This window comes from Stenella coeruleoalba (assembly GCF_951394435.1).
Source record: "Stenella coeruleoalba genome assembly, chromosome: 1".
In the NCBI taxonomy this organism is placed as follows: domain Eukaryota; kingdom Metazoa; phylum Chordata; class Mammalia; order Artiodactyla; family Delphinidae; genus Stenella; species Stenella coeruleoalba.
Window position 1 is genome coordinate 99,497,461 of NC_137169.1, and position 20,603 is coordinate 99,518,063.

A 20,603-nucleotide genomic window follows, 5' to 3' on the forward strand; every position below is an offset into this window, starting at 1 on the left:
GGTACACCAATTCATGGTAATAACACAGAAACAAACACTTTTATGTTTTAAAAATCTTACATAAACAAGGGTTGAGGGCAAGTCATTTTAAAGTTTTAAATCTCAGATGTTAAAAAGCAAACAAACAAACAAAAACCTTAAAAATCTAATTCATTAGATCCCAATAAAACAAAGTAGAAAAAGTGATACATTGATGCTCGGAATCAGATGAGCATGCTAAGTGAAAAAAGTTGTTGTCTCCTTGTTCCGTAAAATTGGCCCCTACAATGTTTCTACTTGATCATCTCATTGCATACACAGTATATTTGCAAGTGATCAAGCACTTCATTAAAAAAGCATATAATCAAATTAAGGATAAAAGATTTGTTAGAATCTAAAAAATTATTTTTTACCTCAAATGTACCAGGTTACTTGCTGGGCTTCTACTATAAGGGCACTACGTAGTATGGATCATACTTTCTAGTCAAATGTAGGAAAATATTTTGCACAGCCATGTTTTTACAGTCATTCTCAGAGCATCTCAAAGATAGGTTGCAAATTACTGCTGTATGTCTCCCTCTTGAAATCTCAATTGCAGACCAGTGGCCAACATTTCAAAAGCTAATAATCATGCACTGTCTTAAAACTGAGGGGTGGAATGATGGCTCTAACCACCAAAATAACTGCTGCAAGTTATTTAATTTAGTAATATAAGCACCTCATTGCACAGGTGGGGAAAGTGAGGCACAAAAAGGTGTTTCTTCTGTCTTGTTTTTTTTAAAGAGAACTCTTGATGCTAGGTAACTTTGGGATATAATGGATTCAAGGTTTGCATGGAATGTTATACTTAACTCACATGTCCTGTTTGCATCACAACACCTTAGTCTAACCTCTTGCAAACTCTTTAAAGCATGGACCTGGCAAATGCCACTGATCACCTGCCTTCTCTGACCAGGTGAAAAAGGCTAGCCAATGCTTGAGCAAAAAAAAAAAAGAATACCACATATTGTTGTATTATATGTAATTAGCAAGGTTCAATTATGAAAATATTCCATAACTGAATTTCCATAACTCTCAAACATTCCACAAAATTCTCTAAGAACCTGTGGGAGAGTAGAGTACCTGGCAGTCCTCTCTTAAACAGAAATTTACCGATTCGTTGCATTACTGTTGATGATCTGAAGTTAAATGTATATGATTTCTAAAAATAAAAGTACTAAACTATTAAATAAAACTGAAAGGATCATCCAATTTCCTAGATAATACCAAAATATTTATCTAGGATTACTAAAGAAATCATAGCACTTTGGTACCCTTTTCAGAAAAAAATCTCAAAACTTATAACACAAGCATGTGGCATTTCACACTGTACTGAGTAACAGTAAATGGAGGTGTAACCACTATAACTTCTCCACTAACTTTGTGTTTTGAAACATCGTGTCTGCCCCTAGCACCTACCATTCCAGTTCCACAGGGTATTTTCCAGTCAGACAAGCTGTACAATGATCGTTCTTTTCAAAACATTCCAGACCATTCCCATTTTCTTGAACCATAACATCTTCCTTTGTACAATGACCGTTCTTTTCAAAACATTCCAGACCATTTCCATTTTCTTGAACCATAATATCTTGCCTTTTCACTTTCTGTTTTTTAAATGTTATCCCTTCTTGTACAGATGAAACCAGTCCTTCTACTGACAGATACACAGCACTGTTTGCTCCTAGATGATCTGAGATATGCTCAAATTCTGGTTTATTGGCAATAAGCTCTTCTTTTGTTGGTATGTTTATTCCCATGAAGCATGGATATCTAATTGGTGGTGAAGCTACGCGAATGTGTACCTCTTTTGCACCAGATTCTTTGAGCAATTTGATTATGGGTGAAATGGTATTGCCTCTCACAATTGAATCATCTACAAGAACAATTCTTTTGCCTTTAAAGTTGTCTGACAATACTCCAAATTTTTTCGCAACACCAAGTTGTCTTAACCTCATGTTTGGCTGAATGAATGTTCTTCCTACATACCGGTTTTTACATAGCACCTCCACATACGGAAGCCCACACTTTGCTGCGTAACCAAGGGCAGCAGGCGTAGCAGATTCCGGGACAGTGCTAAGTAAATCCGCATCCACAGGGGCTTCAATTGCCAGCTGCAGACCACAACGGTATCTTACTGTGTAAACCATTTGGTCTTCAAATATACTATCTGGTCTTGCAAAATAAACATATTCAAAGATACAGAAAGCCATTGGGTTGCCTTCAGACCTTGGTATAATATCAAGAGTTTGGAAATTATGTCTGGATATTTCCACAATTTCTCCAGGCAAGATTTCACGGTAATATCTTGCACCAAAGATAAAAAGCTACAAGATTCTGAAGACACCACCCATCCTTCTGTTTCTGAAGATTTTTTTTTTTCTTTGTCATTTATATCAGATACAGGAATAAGACGACCAATGCACAGAGGACGATTTCCGTAATGATCTCGTACCGCATAAATCACATCTCTGTGCATTATAGTCAGAGAGTATGCCGTGGGTGCTTCCTTCATTAAGTTTTTAATCCTTGCCACCCAGTCTGGGGTGTCATCTTGTTCCTGAGGAGGGGTATACGCCAGTAACTGGGTGATCATTTCGCTATCAGAACTTGTTGACAGACCAATACCGTGACGCAGAAGCTTTTTCCTTAAGCGAGCAGCATTTACCAATTCGCCATTATGCGCCACAGTTATTTTCCCATGAAGTGTTTGAGCAACAAAGGGCGGGCAATTTTCTAATTCACAGTTTCCTGTAGTGGCGTACCTCGTGTGTCCAATTCCAAGATTTGAAGTATATAATTTCTTCAAATTGTCTTCAGTAAAGACGTGATTTACTCTTGTAAATCACCCGTTCCCTTGTGTGTTTTGAATGTTGGTATCGAATTCCCATCACTGGTCACAATACCAGCACTCTCCTGACCCCGGTGCTGCAGCCCCACGAGTCCCAGAGTGATCACATGCGGCACATCTAGCTGCGTGGGCCACTCTCCTGAGGCGATGCATCCGAACATGCCACATTCCTCTCGGATCCCCAACTCCTCCAGCTCCATGTCGCCGCCGAAAGCACGTGGAGGGACCCGCCGCTGCGGCAGGGGTCTAAGCACCAACCAGTTGTTCATTCGGCCTGTAAGCCTCAGAAGCTCGGGCCAGCTGCAGCCGCTTCCTAACCAGCGGCTCGACCCGGCCCTCACATTTTAACTACATGCCCATAGCTATTCTTGGCTCCCTCCTCTGTTTATTCTACACACAGAGACGTTAACTTTTTAATATGCCAGTCTAATTTTGTTACCTTGCTTAAACTCATTAATGCTCTTTCTTGACTACTTTTCCTATTTACCTGGGTACCACTTACTGTTACCATTAGCGCATAAACTCTCCAGCTTGATGTAGAGGCATATAGCCTCTGTTTAGTTTTTCTGATGTCCGAGGAGGTGTAGGGGGTTAGTGCCAAAGGCAGCTACTTTATGGGAGTTTTGTCACTATTTCTGTCTGAACGCTTCTATCTCCTCTCCTAGGGATTGGGAACAGCAACTTATATACCTTTTGTTTTGTAGATCAACATATACATTCAACATGTATCAATATTTTGTACTCAGAGTCTGCAAAATGTGCTATGTTTATGAGCTAGGGTGTTGTATGTCAGCTTCGGGCATTTTCTCAGTGTAGTCTAAATTGTTTTGTATTCTTTGGAGTTGATATTTGATGGACAGAGATTAACTCTTTTTTTCCTTCTATTTTTGATTATTTCTCCTCATTTTGTTCTGTACTAGAGAGCCTTTTGTAAAAGTGACTTATATTGCCATGTTGCCCAGAAGACTCCCTTTCAGTTCTTAAACCTAAATTCAGACTATCAAGCTAGTAAGGCCATTTGGTACCCTTGATTGTGGTTCTTACTTTGCAGTTTCTTAGTTCTCACTAATTGATATTGGAATTTATAGAAATTCCCATTGTCTTTTGAAATAGATTCTTTCCTTGCTATTCGTTTAGTTTAGGGGTACAGATTCCTTCCTTCTTCCTACCCTCCCTCCCTCCCTCCCTCCCTCCCTCCCTCCCTTCCTTCCTTCCTTCCTTCCATCTCACCCTTCCTCCCTCCCATCCCTCTTTCTTTCCTGCCCTCCCTCTTTTTTTTTTCTTTTTTGCTGGTATTCTTTTGTTTGTTAAGACCCTTTAAAGGGAAATGGGAGACTGGAGATCTTCTGACACTTTCATTTACGTTGACATTTTCTGAAACGTCCTGATTCACTCAGACTTATAGTTGAGGTGAGTGGGGGGGGGGGAATGGTTTTTAGTGGAGGAATCTGAATAGGGGGATATACATAGAAATGGCCATTTATCTCTAAAAATGTTTCTTTGAAATTTTGACATTTTTTGTAAGGATGATAAAGAAATCCTTTTAAATATGTTCCTGATGAAACACAGAGATTAGAAATGAAGATGGGAAATAACAAATTATTTTTTAACGAATGTTGACTCTCCCTGGAGTCAGATCAGTTTTGATGTGTAATATAGTTTTTAGGACCTTTAAACTATCTACTTTGGAAAATTTCTAAGGCTTGGGATAAATTTCTATTTTTAAAAGATATCAGAGAAAAAGAAGCTATTAAATTCCTTTTTTTAATAGTGGTTAATTATATCAGCCTACTGCCTGAACCTAGAAGTTGAGATTGTTTACATAATGATGCATCTTAAAATGCAGTCTGAATTCTGTAATAGTCATTTTTTTTTCCACTCAGACTTCTAATCAAGCACATCTGTATTCCCTTTCAGCTATCTTTTTATTAGCTGCTACAATGAAATATCAGTAACAGATCTTCTACCTCAAGTCCTGGACATTCTGCTGAAGCATATAACTTTGATTTGCAGAAAACCCAGTTTTCTGTTTTCAGGGAAAATGACAAGGCACAATAGAGGGCTTTGTACCCTCTTGTCAAAAGGATGAAGCATTAATACTATGATTCAGATTTCCGTGTGCCATCCAGCACTGGTTATCTGGCATTCTGACAGGTTTGCTAATGATTCCTGATGTGAGTGCCACAAAGAAAAAATTGTAAATAGACTCAGGATAGCATTTTAGAAAAACTGTTTTTAAGAACTAAATCTACATGATCCCATCAAATAAAAGCTTTGAAAAGAAAAAGACCCACATTTGATGATTTCTTATTTTTTCTACTGTTTTCTGCTAGGAAGGTTCATCTTACTTTGCTCTTTCTGATGCATGACTTTTAAAGGGAAAATTGTGGTGATTTTGTTGTGTCTTTTCTAGAATTGTGATTTTCATCTTACTTTTCAAATGTAGATTTGAATATTCTATAGCTTATTTATCAATTGAGAGTTTCAGTTAAAAGCAAAATGGTTGGAATTTAACCTCGGTATGGGGAAAATACTACTTATTAAAAACAAATGATTAAAGGAAAACCTAGACAAATAGTATCAGCTTTTACATAGAACTTTTGCAAGTTTTTTGTCATAATGCTCCACTGGGTCAGGCTTCCTTTTCCACGAATGACCTTTGAAGGGCAAAGTTTTTGAAAATGTGGTTTCTAGTTTTTAAAAGTTTTTTCTCATTATAGTAATAGATGATCACTGTAGAAAATTTGACAATACAAAAACCATGAAGATAAAAGTTTTTTTAAATCACCCAATAATTATACCTGCAATAATGTTTTAAGTATTGCTAATGTTTAAGTATGAGTTTATGTATGACCCTTACATTTAAAATATTTGCATATCCTCAGGTATGTTACAATTTGGGGGTCACACTGAATATTCTGTTTTGTGACCTGCTCTTTTCACTTAAAATACCTTATGAGCGTTTGACCACATTGTTATAATCAAAACTTACTTTTAACAGTGCTGGTTAATGAAGGGATTTCTGTGAGGATTATAGTAAACGTGTTTGTCGGAGATGAATTCCATTTAAAACTGTCAGTATAGCAATCACATTATCAAGTATCATTTTGGTGTGTTTAAGAGAGTGTTTACTCAGAGCTGTGCTAGGTATTTTGGAGGGTAGATACAGAGATGAACGAAACATAGTTCCTGGCTTCACACAGGCTTAAGATCCAGTGAGGGAGGCCAACATGTACCCCATTGTTTGTAGTAAGAACGAGCGGGGAGGAGAGATGAAAACAGAAGTTCCTTAATGTGGACTTCAGCGTTCTGCCTGGGTGTTGGCTTCAAAGAGCAGGTGAACAGGTGGTCAATGTGCAGGCCTTTTGCCCTAACGGTATTTATGTGTATACAACACTGTGAGTCTCCAGGTGGAGTAGACACAAAACTGAAACCAGCAGGGGAAAGAGTTGAGTGTGGAGGTTAGAGGGTAGGGCAGGGTGTTAGCAGGACTGGGGTAGTTGCCTCAGAAGTAAGAACAAATATAGATACAACAGCATTCTCTGGGCCACCAACTTTTTATAATATTTATAACTTGGATTCCTGGCCATGCATCAGAATTTTTTAGAGAAATGATTGTTACTTGCAAATACATTCTACACAGAAATACTTGCTTTATTTAAGCAAATAAAAACCATAAAAAACTTTAAAAAAAAAGTATACAGCATGATAATGGGTTTTGTTTACACATAATTTGAATATAATGAAGCAATTTCAGTGCTGCATTAATATTGAATTCTACATGTAGTAAACAGTGTTAGGCTTTTAGGGATGGGTATATTTAGTTTGGTGTAGTTCAGGGATTTTTCAGATTACCTAAACCAAAGAGTTCTTACTTTAGCTATGCTTCCAGTTCTTCTGATGGTAAATGCATTAAAAATAATAATCAAGGAAGGGAGGGAAGGAAGAAAGGACGGAGAGAAAGGAGGGAGGGAGAAAACATTTCTAGGGTGTGCTGGGAAAGGACCAGATGTGCAGCAGCAGACTTGGCCTTAAACTGCCAGTGATGTAGGACCCAGGGCAGTAGATGAAATCTGACCAATGTGTTTATGATAGCTGCTTCCAGGAATCAGTGGAGAATGGACACTCATTTTAATATGTACTACTCCCTAATTTGTAATAGAGACAAGGAATGTGACCTCCAGCAGACAAAGACAAATACTGTTTCTTCTCATTTACATGTGGAATGTAATAGAGATAGAAATAGAAACTCATATTCTCATAGAAATAAAGAGCAGAATGGTGCATTTTCTTCAGGGGCTAGGTGTGGGGGAAATGGGGAGATGTTGGTCAAAGGGTACAAACATACAGCTCTAAGGTGGATGAGTTCTGGGGTTTTAATGTACAGTGTGATGACTGTCATACCAGATGATATACATGAAAGATGTTAGAGTAGATCTTAAGTGCTATCTCCACACATACATAAAATGGTAATTATGTGAAAGGATGGGGTTACAAACTGACCTTAACTATGGTAATTGTTTAACAATATATACATGTATCAAATCGTTGCATGCATAGCTTAAACTTATGTGTATATTTTATGTCAATAATATCTTAAAAGCCTGAGGGGAAAAAAAAAAAAGAACGTGACCTCTGTTAGCAGGAGACTTTCTCCTGACTGGTGAGGTGGCAGCAGGATTCTGCGGAAGACAGCAACACCGCTTGATCGCTTCAGTCTGTGTTTCTTCACACTGTAACTCAGAAGAATACTGAAAACTGGCCAGTTTTAAACACTAAGTGGCTCAAGAGATTCCAGAAGATTTAGTGCTTTTCAAATTTGGGACAGAATAAGAATTTAGTTATATAAATTATTTAAAAAGTTCATTAGGTTCCACTTGCCTATAATGAGAGTGGAACACTTAAAGAGTTATGTTGATAGGGGTTGTCTAAGTTTATAACCTTGAATATCCTCTTACACCTTGAAAATCCTCTTACAGATAAAAGACTGAATAGAAATAACAAGGTGGCATTTGAACACAAATATGAAATATAGATGTGACCAGTAAGAATATATCCATAGTTGCTAGCTTATAGCAATTATGAAGGTCCTTGGTGTCATACCTGAGTTAGTTGAAGTTCTTTTAAATTATTGTCACAAGGTTCTACTCAACCCACTGGCCCTTGGAACTCTTGTCTCAGCTTGTGTGAACTCTTCCTCACTTCCTAAGAACCAGCTATACTGGATTTCTCTCAGTTCCTGTCAGCACTGTGTTCTTTCCCACCTCAAGTAAGTGCCTTCGCATGTACCACTCCCTCTACCAATCCCCCCACCTTTTTTTTTTTTTTGTCTAGTTGGCTTCTATTTATCCTTCAGGTTTCAGCTCCAGTGTGATTACTCACTGACGGCTCCCTAGACTCCCTAGACTTAGGATCCAGATTATAGATTCCCACAGTGCTCTATGCTTCTCTTTCATAATGCTCTCGAGTTTGAAATTTCTTTCTCAGTGTTCATCTTCCCTGTGAGACTTTTAGTTCAGTTGGGTGCACTCTCATTCACTGCTTTACCCGCAAGAGCCTACTATTCAGGACTCAGTAAATCTTTTTTTACACGATAGACGTAACTTTCATAGAAGGGTGGGCTCTTATGAAAGATGGTGTTCTAAGCTTGTTTTCTTGTAAGCTTAAGCAAGAGAAGAAATTCATGGAAAGGAGGGAGGGAAGGAGGGAAGAAGGGAGGGAGGTATTCTAGCACAGTGCTTATAGTGCAGGTTCTGGAGCCAGATTAACTGGGTTCAGATCCCAGGTCTGCTACTTTCAGTGATACAACCTTGGCCGAGTTACTTAACCTCTCTGTACCTCAGCTCCTTACCTATAAAATGGGAATAATAATATCTACCTTAAAGCTTTCCATGAGAAATGAGTGAAAACAAATAGCATATATGTACAATATAATAATTATTATTATAAAATAGCAGTCCTAGTCATCAGTGTTCTGATGAACAGAATTTGAGGAATTGGCATAAAAGCTGTAATTAAAACTTACTTTTAAAGATGTAGAGCTTGCTGTGTCAATGAAGAATTTACTGTAGCATTTTGACAGAGTCCAAATAAAGTTAATTTCATCGTTTAAGAAACAGTTTAAAATAAAGTTTTATATAGGGCTTCCCTGGTGGCGCAGTGGTTGAGAGTCTGCCTACCGATGCAGGGGACACGGGTTCGTGCCCCGGTCCGGGAAGATCCCACATGCCGTGGAGTGGCTGAGCCCGTGAGCCATGGCCGCTGAGCCTGCGCGTCCGGAGCCTGTGCTCCGCAACGGGAGAGGCCACAACAGTGAGAGGCCCGCGTACCGCAAAAAAAAAAAAAAAAAAAAAAAAAAATATATATATATATATATATATATAGTTTTGTATATACAAAGAATACTGTATCAGTTAAGTGAGCATTCTAAAATTTCCTGCATTAGATGATGTAGAGGGTGAAATGAACAATTAAAGATACAAAATTAAGCTGACTCATTTGTTCTGTGTGCTAGATCCTGGCACTAAATCTGTAAAAACAAACCATGACCTTGGTCCTAAGATAGCTGACAAACTTTTATGTTTAACAACTGTATAAGATATTTTAAATAACTTTTGTGCCACAGAATATATTTTACTTTGAAATGTGTAGATACTGATTATCTAGAAAAGCCTTGTTCAAATACCATTTACAGTTTCACAAACAAGTGGACTGCAGTTTGGTTTATTTTGTCTTAGGGAACTCCTGCCTTGAACCAAGGAGCCAGTTTGGAGTTAAGCTTATGTATATCTTTTTCACTAGTTTCATGGAACTCAGGATGTAGAGGAAGCAATAAAATGCAATGCTCTTCTGAGTCTATGTCTAATGGGAAATGACTAGTTAGTAACATCAGTTGTGTTGAACTAGTTAGATTGAACAGTTTGCTGGGGAACTTCACCAGGCTATTTACAGTCATCATAGTAAGGAAGAAAAGTGGGACATGATTATGCCCGTACTTTGCCTTTGAGGAAAACAGATTTCTTTTTTTTAAGTTTATGACATCTATAGGTGTGGTTCCAAGACTAGAGATTTCTAAAAGAAAAGTTATGTGACGAAATTCTTATGGGTACAAAGAATGTTCTGAGCAGCTCAGGATTTTTAAAAGATGTATGTGATTGATAATTGGATGGAACGCAGTCACATTTGTACAGTGCTAAGTAGACTGTAAAAAATAAACATTGAAGAATTTCCTTTACTATTGGCCAAAGCTCAGAAGGAGTTTAGATACTTCATAGAGCTCAAAGAGCTTTTAAGGTTGTGTTTGAAGCAAGAGCAGTGAGAAGGAAGACATAGACTTACTGTGAGAAGACGTTATTGGTAGCAGTTTACAGGCAGAAATCAGTTCTGTACCATTCTTACTTTGCTTCCATAGTCTTGAACTGGAAGAATTACTTTTCCAACAGTAAAAGATAAAACAAACAACCTCAAATGAGGGAAATTAAATTTTAAAAAGATGAGATCATAAGAGTATTATTCACTTTAAATGAAATTAAGTTTTCAAGACTCAGCTGAATTGCCCCCCAGGAGTTAAAGGGACTCTCAGGTATGATCTCAGGGTTATTGTCGATATTCTTTGTGAAATCGTGGAGAATGTGGGAAGTACCAGGAGACTGAGGCAAGACAAATGTCGCAGTTTCCAAAAAGGCATAGATTGAGAAAAACGCAAATCCACTTCCCTAAGTTTAAACTGCGACAACATTGGAAGAGATTGTAAAAGATAAAACTAATAAAATATTGAAAGTGTTTAGAAAAGAAAGGGGTGGTCTCCATGAATCAACGTGAATGTATAAGAACAAGACGTGCCAAACTGACCTTATGTTTTTCTTCTTTTCAATTGTATAATTACTACTGGATTAGACAGTAGTAAAGACATGTCATATCTTGACTTTGGCAAGTGGTTGACAAAGTCTCCTAGACTACCCTTACAGAAAAGACAATGAAATGTTGGCAATTGGGTTGGTTTACAGCTGCTTGCATGACCACACCTATGCCAGCATGCCACAATGTTTACCTAAATAATAACCAGTGATTCTATATACTGATTCCTTAAAGAGAAATGGTAGTGAATATTAATTGGCATACACTCAGAAAGCATGAATTTGAGTTATGAGTTCTTTTGACTGAGGATTTATATATTGAAACTTGAGTGCCTGGATTTATTCATATGATTGAGATTTCAGTTATAGACTTTTCCCCTCCTGAGCTGTGTATGTAAGATTTACAGATCTCTTTTTAAGTTTCATAAATCAACTCGATTTATAAATCACTTAAAAGTCAAAGAATAATCTTAACACTTAAAAGCAAAGGCTGGCTGGGTAAGAATGCAATTATGAAGAATCTTTTTTCTTATTTGTTTAACAACTGCATTAACCCCAAGTAGATGTTTTCATACTCTTGAAATGTCAAGTTTCTGTGAAACTCTCCTTAAACAAAAGCTGGAAGTTCATATACAATTCAATAATATAGATAATCTCAGTGGTGTCTCTGTGAGCTAATGTTTCTGTTGGCCTTCTGGTAATTCCACAGCCATCTCCCTATTCAGGATATTTGTACTTTTTTTTTTTTTTTTTAATAAATTCCCTGGAACCACATTGAAGTGGAAAGCATAATATTCTGTCCCCTTACGAAAGTTGTTTTTGGTTTCTTGAAGCAAGAAAGTCCATGATGACTGCTGTATCCAATATATTCTGTCATTAATTATTATTAATCTTAAAGAATGCCAATCCATATAATTTGTTAATCTTTTATAGTTGACATTTCATTGATATTTGTAATATTTTGTCCCCAACCTCAGAAAAGTGTGATGATTTCTTTGAATAGTTGCGCACTTTAAATATCCCATTTATGAAATTGTACTTCACCCTCTTCTTTGCAACTGTTCATCTCAGCATTGCATCCAGAATCCCCATAGAAGTTGAGGGTGAAAATAGAGTGCAGTTCCCATCCTGATAAATCTAGGTGTTATTCTTTAAATCTAATTCTTTCCGCTTTAATGATTCTCTGTCTTAAGGTCTTGTGGGCCCTTGAAACAGGAATTGAGTTGTTTACCTTCATTTTCCCTTAAAAGAGCCCCCCTCATGTGGTAATTTGTGATCTATGATTTTTATTATGGCTTTGTCTTGTTGTTTTTATAGATTAAAATCCAGTGTGGGTTTTTAGCATTGTATAGTTATCTCTGTGAGTTATGCCATATTTTATAGTAAAGCTTCAAATTAAAAAATTTGACAAACCTTGAATTAAAAAAGTGTTGATTTAGATTGTCTTCTTTAATAAAACAGGCATTAGCCTTTATCCAGATTAAAACTGTTTTTGAAAATACATTGGATAGCAGGTTTTTATGGCGCCTATATAGCTTATTTCAAATAGAAAAAAATGATGCATTCTCTGTCTAGTCAAAAACCCTAACCAAACTTCTGCAAGCATCACTTAATACTTTCAAGCACCTATGTAACAGTCCACAAAAGCTTTTGTATACTGATTATTACAGTGCATTTGAAACACTCCTTATCTGATTTTTAAAATACGTAATGAACTCATTGGGTATGATTTTGTTCACTAAGCAATGAGACTGTACAGTATTAATTATGAATTGGGTTTTTCTTCTACCCAGCAATGAACAAGTTCCATAATATAAATAAAAAATGAAATAATATGATTCCATTTAAATTGGAGTTGGGTTGGTGGGGCCCCGAACTGCCTGGCAGAAGCAGCCTCTAGGACCACACATTGTTCTGTGTTATTCCTGTAAATATCTTTCAGGTTTTCTTCTTTGATCACAAGTTTCTCCCCTTCCTCAGCATCTATTTTTGACAATGCAAAACAGGGACTTTTTGGTTTATGTTTATTAGTTTAGGATCTGAATGTTATCTCTAAACTTTAGAAGCTCTCTGATTTCCTGCTTATTTTAATACTCTCTCATATAGGTTATGTTTATTTATATATGTGAGAAAAGACCAAAAGAAGGGATTAGAAATGCTGTGTTACAGAATAATAGTTAAAAGAATGAACTGATCTGTAGTAACCTTTGATTTATCTAATCTGGTCATAACTATGCTGTTTCAAATAAAATAAAGAGTATATTTTAATCAACTATTCATTTCTTATTCAATAAGATAATCTATTTTGATTTAGCATTGCTCTTTTCTAATTGTCTGAAACCTTGTCTAATGAACAGTGTTTGGATTGCTTTGATGTTCATTTTAAGCTCAACCCTTATTATAAATTCACTGCAATCAGATTTCTGCAGTCCTCTATTTTTCTGGTTAATATTTCTTTGAGACCCCTAATATCCCTCTTTTTAATCTCCCATTTTCCCCACAAATAAGAAAAAACAACCTTTCACGCCTATTTATTCACATTGTATCTAGGAGTCAAGCAAGTGGACGGAAAATGCCTGTTCAATCTAGTGATAGGCAGAAGGTTTTGCATAGGACCCATTTGGCCTGTTAGAGATGATAAAGATGGCCAGTGTGGGTGGAACGTAGTTTGAGAGGGTGAAGGGTGAGTGAGTTTGGGTCGGAGATGGCCAGAGCTGAAACATGTAGGGCTTTCTAAGGCCTGTTTAGAAGTTTGAATTATATTCTAAGAGCAGCAAGAAGTCATTTGTGGCTCTAAACAGAATGGTGATTATCTGATTTATGTTTAAAAATCTCATTCTGGCTTCTTTGTGAATGGTGGGAGCAGGAAGGAGCCAAGAATGGATGCAGGGAAACCGATTAGAAGGCTGTTATAGAATTCCAGGTGAGAAATGATGGTGGCTTAGCTTAGATGGTGGCAGTGGAAGTGCAGGGAAGTGGGCAGTTACGGGATATGTTTTGGAGGTAGAACTGACAAAAGTTGCTAATAAATTGCGTTGAGGAATAGAAGTAAAAAGGAGAAATTGAGGATGACTTCTAGGTTTGGTGTTTGTTCTGTTGGATTGGTGGTAGTAATTTTCCAAGACAGGAAGAACGAGAGGAGACGAAAATAATGGGAGAGGATAGAATTAAGAGTTCTGTTTTGGTCATCTGAAATTTGAGGTGCTTATTTGACTTCCAAATATATCTGCAATATATAGAGAGTTTGATGAGTTTGGAGCCTGGTGGAGATCGGTCAGGGTTAGAGACGTGATAAGAATTTGGCACTTACCACGGTATAGATCGTATTTAAAGTCATTAGATATTTGTCATGTTCTGTGACTTATACGTCCTCCCTCTCCTTCCATGTAAAATTATGCCTACATTGTGTATTAAAGTTGTGTATTTTAATTATAGTACCTATAATAGTTTGGTACAGTTATCTTGTTTTGGATAAAATATTCTGATTTCTTTTTCCTATTTATGGCTAAATGGTTTAAGGGTATTCATTAACTAGCATTGATATTTAACTGGAGATCTAACAGTTATGTGTTTTGTCTTGTGTGTTTTTTTTGTAGGCAAAGTCATTAATAAAGATTTGCGACATTACCTGAGTCTTCAGTTTCAGAAAGGATCAGTTGACCACAAACTGCAGCAAGTGATTAGAGATAATCTCTATTTGAGAACTATTCCATGTAAGTATGAGATGGAATAAAAGAAATGCAGCCAAAATATCTTTAATTAACTAATCAAATGTCTAGAAATAATTCACTAGAATATCTCATATGAAATTGTGGAGACTAAGTTGGGACATTGGAATGAAACAAAAATTGGATAAAGAGAAAAATTTTCAGAGGACTTTCAAGTGTTATATTTTAAAAATAGAAAAAGTAGAAGATTCTATATTTTGACTTTTTAAAAAAGTCATTAGACTTTAAAATTTTAAGAATATAAATGTACATGTTGCTAACTAGTTGTTTTTCCTATAAATCAATTTCTAAAGCCTATGCAGTAAGAAGACTATTTTGCTCTCAATGCCTGTACACTGAGAACAGATATTTTTTATTAATTATTAGGATACTACTAATTTTAAAATCTGCCTCTTCCCCAAAGGAAAAAAGGAGGAAGCATGCAGTGCCACCTTTGTGGTAATCCGCTTTGAATTTTTATCTAGATGTTGGTGTATCTCTTCTAGTCTTTAATAGTTTTCATAGGACCTGATTGTTGTTGTGATGATAGTTTTGGCCTTTCATTGTTTTTTTTAACACATAACAAATCATGTATGCTTGGCTTAACTAGCGTAGGTCTGGGGAAGAATAAAAGCAGTAAACAATAAAAGGGAATAAAAGGACATTCTGGTTTGTTTTACTTTTCAGTATATTTGTAATTCATAAATTCAGTAATTTGTAATTGTGGATACTAGCTTTTATAAGGCCTCTGGAATTCTTGATTTCTTTTTCTTGTTATTTAATCTCACACAATGTCCAGTTCATCACCAAACCTTCCTAATTATGCTTCTTAAATACCTATCTCTCTGAACTACCATAGACCCTCACTCTTTCTTACTTGGATTTTAAAAAACAACCACAACAACAACAAATAGCATTATGTAGTTGCAAAGAGCTAAGTAAAACTGACTTCAAAATCTTGATTCTGGTGTTTTACTAGTTGGTTTACTTGGGCAGGTTACTTAATCTTCCTAAGCTTCAGAATCTCCATGTATAAAATGGGAATCATAAGGCTCACCTGATATCATTATTAGAATTAAAGTGAGAACATAAATGTAAACCACTTGGTCTAGAGTAGGTACTCAAGCAGTGTGTGGCCCGTTGCCCCATTCTAACTGTATCCCCTGACTCCAGTGTCACCTCAGTCTAGTCCATCTTTAAAGTGCACATCTGATTCTTTTCCATTTGTAGTTTATCCGTCAAAAAGTCCCGTTGACTGCAAGTCTAGACTCCTTAACATGGTATAAGATATTTTGTTTTAAAATCTGACTACTTATTTATGATTTCCTCCCATAAATCTACCTTGTCACATTTCAGCATTGCAATTCCTGCCTTCTTTTCTTTGCATTTGCCTGATAAATCTTTGTCTATCTTTTTATTCTTTTATCTTTCTGAATCTCTTTGTTTTACAAATAGTGTTGAACTTTGTAGTCAGTGTGAAGATATATTTATTGATTAGATCGATATCTTTAGTCTCAGTTTTGTCATGTTTTTCTATTTTGTAGCCAATGTGAAACTTTATATTTATTGATGTGATTGTTATCTTTAGTCCCAGTTTGGTCATGTTTTTCTGTTTTACCCATGTACAAGTATTTTATATAAAAAGCCTTTCACTATGTAGTCTATTTTATTTGAGCTCTCTTTTTAGGAAGATTTGTATCTTTATTCTACTGGTTATCTCTGTACCTTTATATAATACTCTGTGTTTCTCATCCCTTTTTTTTTTGTTCCTACTATGAGTAATATTAAAATTATCTAGTCATTTCTTCTTCCTCCTTACCTCTCCCTCTCCCATCATCTGACTTGAAGTAATATCTTTTTATTCCCAACACATATAAGGTAATCAGCGAGCTCATTCTGCTTTGCATATGCTTTCCTCATTCTGACCGTTTTTTGTTGCTTGATCTGTATCTATATTGGCAATGCAAGCAGCCATTATGTACTGTACTTTCCCCTTTATAATCGTCGTTTATTCTCCATTCTTTGGGTAGATACATATTTAATCAAGCTACCAACCCTTATGTTGTTGTTTCTTCAATAATTCTGGTTGTCTAAAGCTTGTTGTCTACCAGATTTCCATGAAAGGTTCACAGGATCATTACAGCAGTTTCTCTGTGGCTTTTATACTTTAAAGTTTGTTTGGATGGATATGACATTTTTGGCTCATAATTTCTTTCCCAGACTATCTTAATTATCTAATTGTTTTCTGGCATAAAGCATTGCTCTTAAAAAAGTCTGAAAACAATCTGATTTTTATCCCCTTATAAGGAACTTGGTATTTTGCCTGCATGGGGTGTCTCAGGGTAGCATTTTTAGTTTCATAGCTCTAGAGCTCCCTCCTTCCTTGTTAAAGCAAGGTAATAAAAATATGTACTTGTACTTTTTGCTGCCCTCTGCCACTTTTACTCGATCTTCTTTTTAACTTACTTCCACTGTCCTAGTTTTGCAGTTTCTCCCCAGCGTGAGGGGGAGAAAGGAGCCTTAGAAAGGAGCTCTACAATTTATTTGTTTTAATTCATAGTTTCCAAACAGCTACAGCTACTTCAGATCCTAACAGGGACTCCTAACTTAAAATTGAACTGCCCAAAACACTTCCAAGAATCTAGAAGCCCTAATGCATCAGTAGCAGTTAGCAAACTGAATGGTCACATCTGGTCTCTAAATGTAATTCTTTACTAAAAGATGCCAGATTGGGACTTCCCTGGTGGTCCAGTGGTTAAGAATCCGCCAGCCAATGCAGGGGACACGGGTTCAAGCCCTGGTCCGGGAAGAACCCACATGCCACAGAGCAACTGAGCCCGTGTGCCACAACTACTGAGCCTGCGCTCTAGAGCCTGTGAGCCACAACTACCAAAGCCCATGTGCCTAGAGCCCATGCTCTGCAACAAGAGAAGCCACCACAATGAGAAGCCTGCACACCACAACGAAGAGTAGCCCCTGCTCGCCACAACTAGAGAAAGCCCATACACAGCAACAAAGACCTAACGCAGCCAAAAATACATAAATAAATAATAAAAATAAATTAATTATAAAAAAGGAAATTAAAAAAAAAAAGATGCCAGTTCTTCCTGGAGAAAATTCTGATTCTCTGTCTGGGGCAAGGAAAGTACAAGGTGAGCTTGGAATATCCAATTGTATCAGAAAGTATGCTTAAAAAATTTGGGGGACATATCAGAAGAACATAAAGAAAAAAATGCCACCTAGATGGGGTGCCCACTGACAAAATCTGAGACAATTTAAACAACAAAATTAATAAGAGAGAAAGAGAGACTTCTACTGTTGTCAGACATTGCACTATAGATAAAACACAACTGTGACCCCTAAGAGAAGAGGAAAGGAGACTGCACACAGAGGAGTCCTGTAATTTCCTCAGCTTTCTTCCTGGAGGCACTTTTGAGGCTACAGCACAGTAAGGAAGAGCCCAGGCAGAGTTTAGCAGACTCTGAGTTGAGGGGACATATGAAATATGAGTTCAAGAAGTCTGAGGTGTTTGGAATTTGTAAGACAGGGTGTCAGAGAGGAAAGAACTATGAAGACAAGGAGTTCAGGCAAACTGCATAGGTGCCTCCTTGGGTCTGTTGCTGAATACTAAGCTGAGAATGTGTAGGATGAGACTTCACGTAGCAGGGCGGAGAACTGTCTGTGAGCTGTAAGATTAACAATACCAGAGCTTACACAGGACCAAGAGAAATTTGAGTTCTAACCAGACTGAGTGGAGAGACCCCGTTAGGGTCATGGCTTACTAGTAGGGTTAAAATGACCATAGATTAAGCTCCTTGAGGCCCATTTTAACAAAATTAAATATAAAAAGTCCCCAAAGGATCAAGTGAATATGCATGTAACTTAACTGTTAGTAAAAATAAAGGAAAGGGGGAGGGAAGGGAATAATCCACACTCTTTAAAGGAAGTCAACAAAATCTGGGCACTGAATAACATAATACTCACAATGTCCAGTGTCTAATAAAAAAGTACTAGGCATACAAAAAAACAAGGAAATGCGACCCATAAAAGAAAAGTGAGCTGATTAAAGAAAAGAATAATAATTTTTTTAAAAAAACAGAAGGGACACAGATAATGACCATACCAAGAATTTTAAAGTTATCATAAATATGCTCAAGGATTTAAAGGACAATATGAACAGAATAAAGAGAAAACAAGATGTATACTTTTAAAAAGAACTAAATGGAACTTCAGAAATTCACTGGATGGGCTTAACAGCAGATTAGGAACTGCAAAAGAAAAGATCAGTGAACTTGAAGACTTAGCAATATAAACTAATCAAACAAACATGGAGAGGAAAAAGAGTAAAACAGTGAACTTTTTAAAAGCAACCAAATAGTGAGAGAGACAGAGAGACTTCTACCTCTGCAATGAAGGTCTAACTGGTACTGGATTTACCGTCTTATCTTAAACAACCAGAACTTGGGCAAGATATCTATAACAGCTGTTTTCAGACATTGGATTATAAGCAGAACAGGACTGTGATCTGCTCATATTGACCTATGGCACACTATCAAGCCAAAGTGGGGGAAGCAGAAAAAATATTTGAAGAAATAGTGGCTGAAATATTTGCAAATTCAATGAAAACTATAAACCCATAGATCAAAGAATCTCAACAAACCCCAAGAAGAAGAAACATTTAAAAAAAAAAAGATCAATGTACATAATAATCTCATTGCTGAAAACCAGTGATAAAGAGAAAATGTGAAAGGCAGACAGAAAAAGAGGTACATGTGGGGAATATAGAATGACTGCAGACTTATCAACAGAAACAGTACAAACTGGAAGTCAGTCAAATGTCATCTTTAAGATGCTGGAAAGAAAAAATGCCAACTATATAAAGTAAAAATATCCTTAAAAATAAAGAGAAATAAAGAAATTTTTGAGGCAAAAAAGGATGAGGGAATTTTTCTCTAGCAGACTTGTACATAAGAAATAGTAAAGGAAATTCTTTAGGTGGAATGGAAATGATACCAGAATGAGAACTAAAAGGAAAATAGAAAAAACTTCATAATTATAGTTCAAGATTTCAATACCCACTTTAGAAAAAGTAAGCAAAAAATCAATAAGTTTATAACACGAATAACACTTTCAACCAACTTGACCTAATTGTTATTTGTTAGAGCATACTACCCAATAATACAAGGATATACATTCTTTTCTAGTGCACGTGGAACATTTACAAATATAGACCATATTCTGGACCATAAAACAAGAGTCAGTAAATTTAAGAGGATTTAAATCGTACAAAATATGTTCTCTGATCATAATGGAATTAAATTAGAAATCATTTATAGAAACATATCTGGAAAATCTCCAAATATTTGGAAATTAAATAGCACACTTCTAACTAACTTGTGAGTTAAAGAATAAGCCACAAGGAAAATTACAAAGTATCACACATATCAATACAACATATCAATTTGTGGGATGTTGCTAGAGCAGTACTTAGAGGGAAATTTATAGTATTAAATACTTACATTAGAAAATAATAAAGATCAATGATCTAAATTTCTACCTTAAGAAGAGCAAAGTAAACCCAAATTAAGTAGCAGGAAGGAAATAATAAAGATAAGAGCAGAAATCAATAAACTAGAAAACAGAGAAATGATAGAGAAAAATCCGTGAAATCCAAAGCTGCTTCTTTCAGATTAATAAAAGTGATAAACAACAATGTTGAGAATGGGAAAGGTGGCATCACTGAAAATCCTACAGATGTTAGGTGGATAATAAGGAATATGCTAAACAACTTTATACCAATAAACTCAACAACTCAGATGAAATGGATAAATTCTTTGGAAGACAAAAACTATCAATGCTCACTCAAGAAAAAATAGATGAACTGAACAGCCCTCTATCTATTAAAGAAATTAAATTTGTAGTTTGTAACTTTCCCAAATTTCCAAAATTTGTAGTTTGTAACTTGTAACTTAAGGCCCAGAAGGTACTGGTGAATTGTTCCAAATATTTAAAGAAGAAATAATGCCAATTCTACATAACCTTTTCTGAAAATTAGAACAGTTCCCAACCTCACTCTGTGATCTGAGCATTATCCTGATTCTAAAGTGAGATAAAAACTAGATCAAAATTTTTCATGAACACAGACTCAAAATCTTTTAAATATTTTAGCAAATC

The 20,603-nt window shown here is 36.2% G+C and overlaps 2 protein-coding genes across 3 annotated transcripts in view; one reads left to right on the plus strand and one right to left on the minus strand.

Moving 5' to 3' along the window:
- Positions 1 to 20,603, plus strand: part of MAGI3 (membrane associated guanylate kinase, WW and PDZ domain containing 3) — a 265,634-nt gene that overhangs the window by 148,453 nt on the left and 96,578 nt on the right. For both annotated transcript variants that reach the window (XM_079944259.1, XM_079944260.1), the window contains exon 2: positions 14,319 to 14,435. In XM_079944259.1, the coding sequence (XP_079800385.1) occupies positions 14,319 to 14,435 (117 nt within the window). The remainder of the gene's footprint in view (positions 1 to 14,318; positions 14,436 to 20,603) is intronic.
- LOC307197871 (amidophosphoribosyltransferase-like) lies at positions 1,429 to 3,186 on the minus strand. The gene is given in 3 exon segments (XM_079944358.1): positions 1,429 to 2,332; positions 2,335 to 2,860; positions 2,863 to 3,186. Coding segments are annotated over 3 exon segments (1,698 nt in total). The 5' UTR covers positions 3,136 to 3,186; the 3' UTR covers positions 1,429 to 1,433.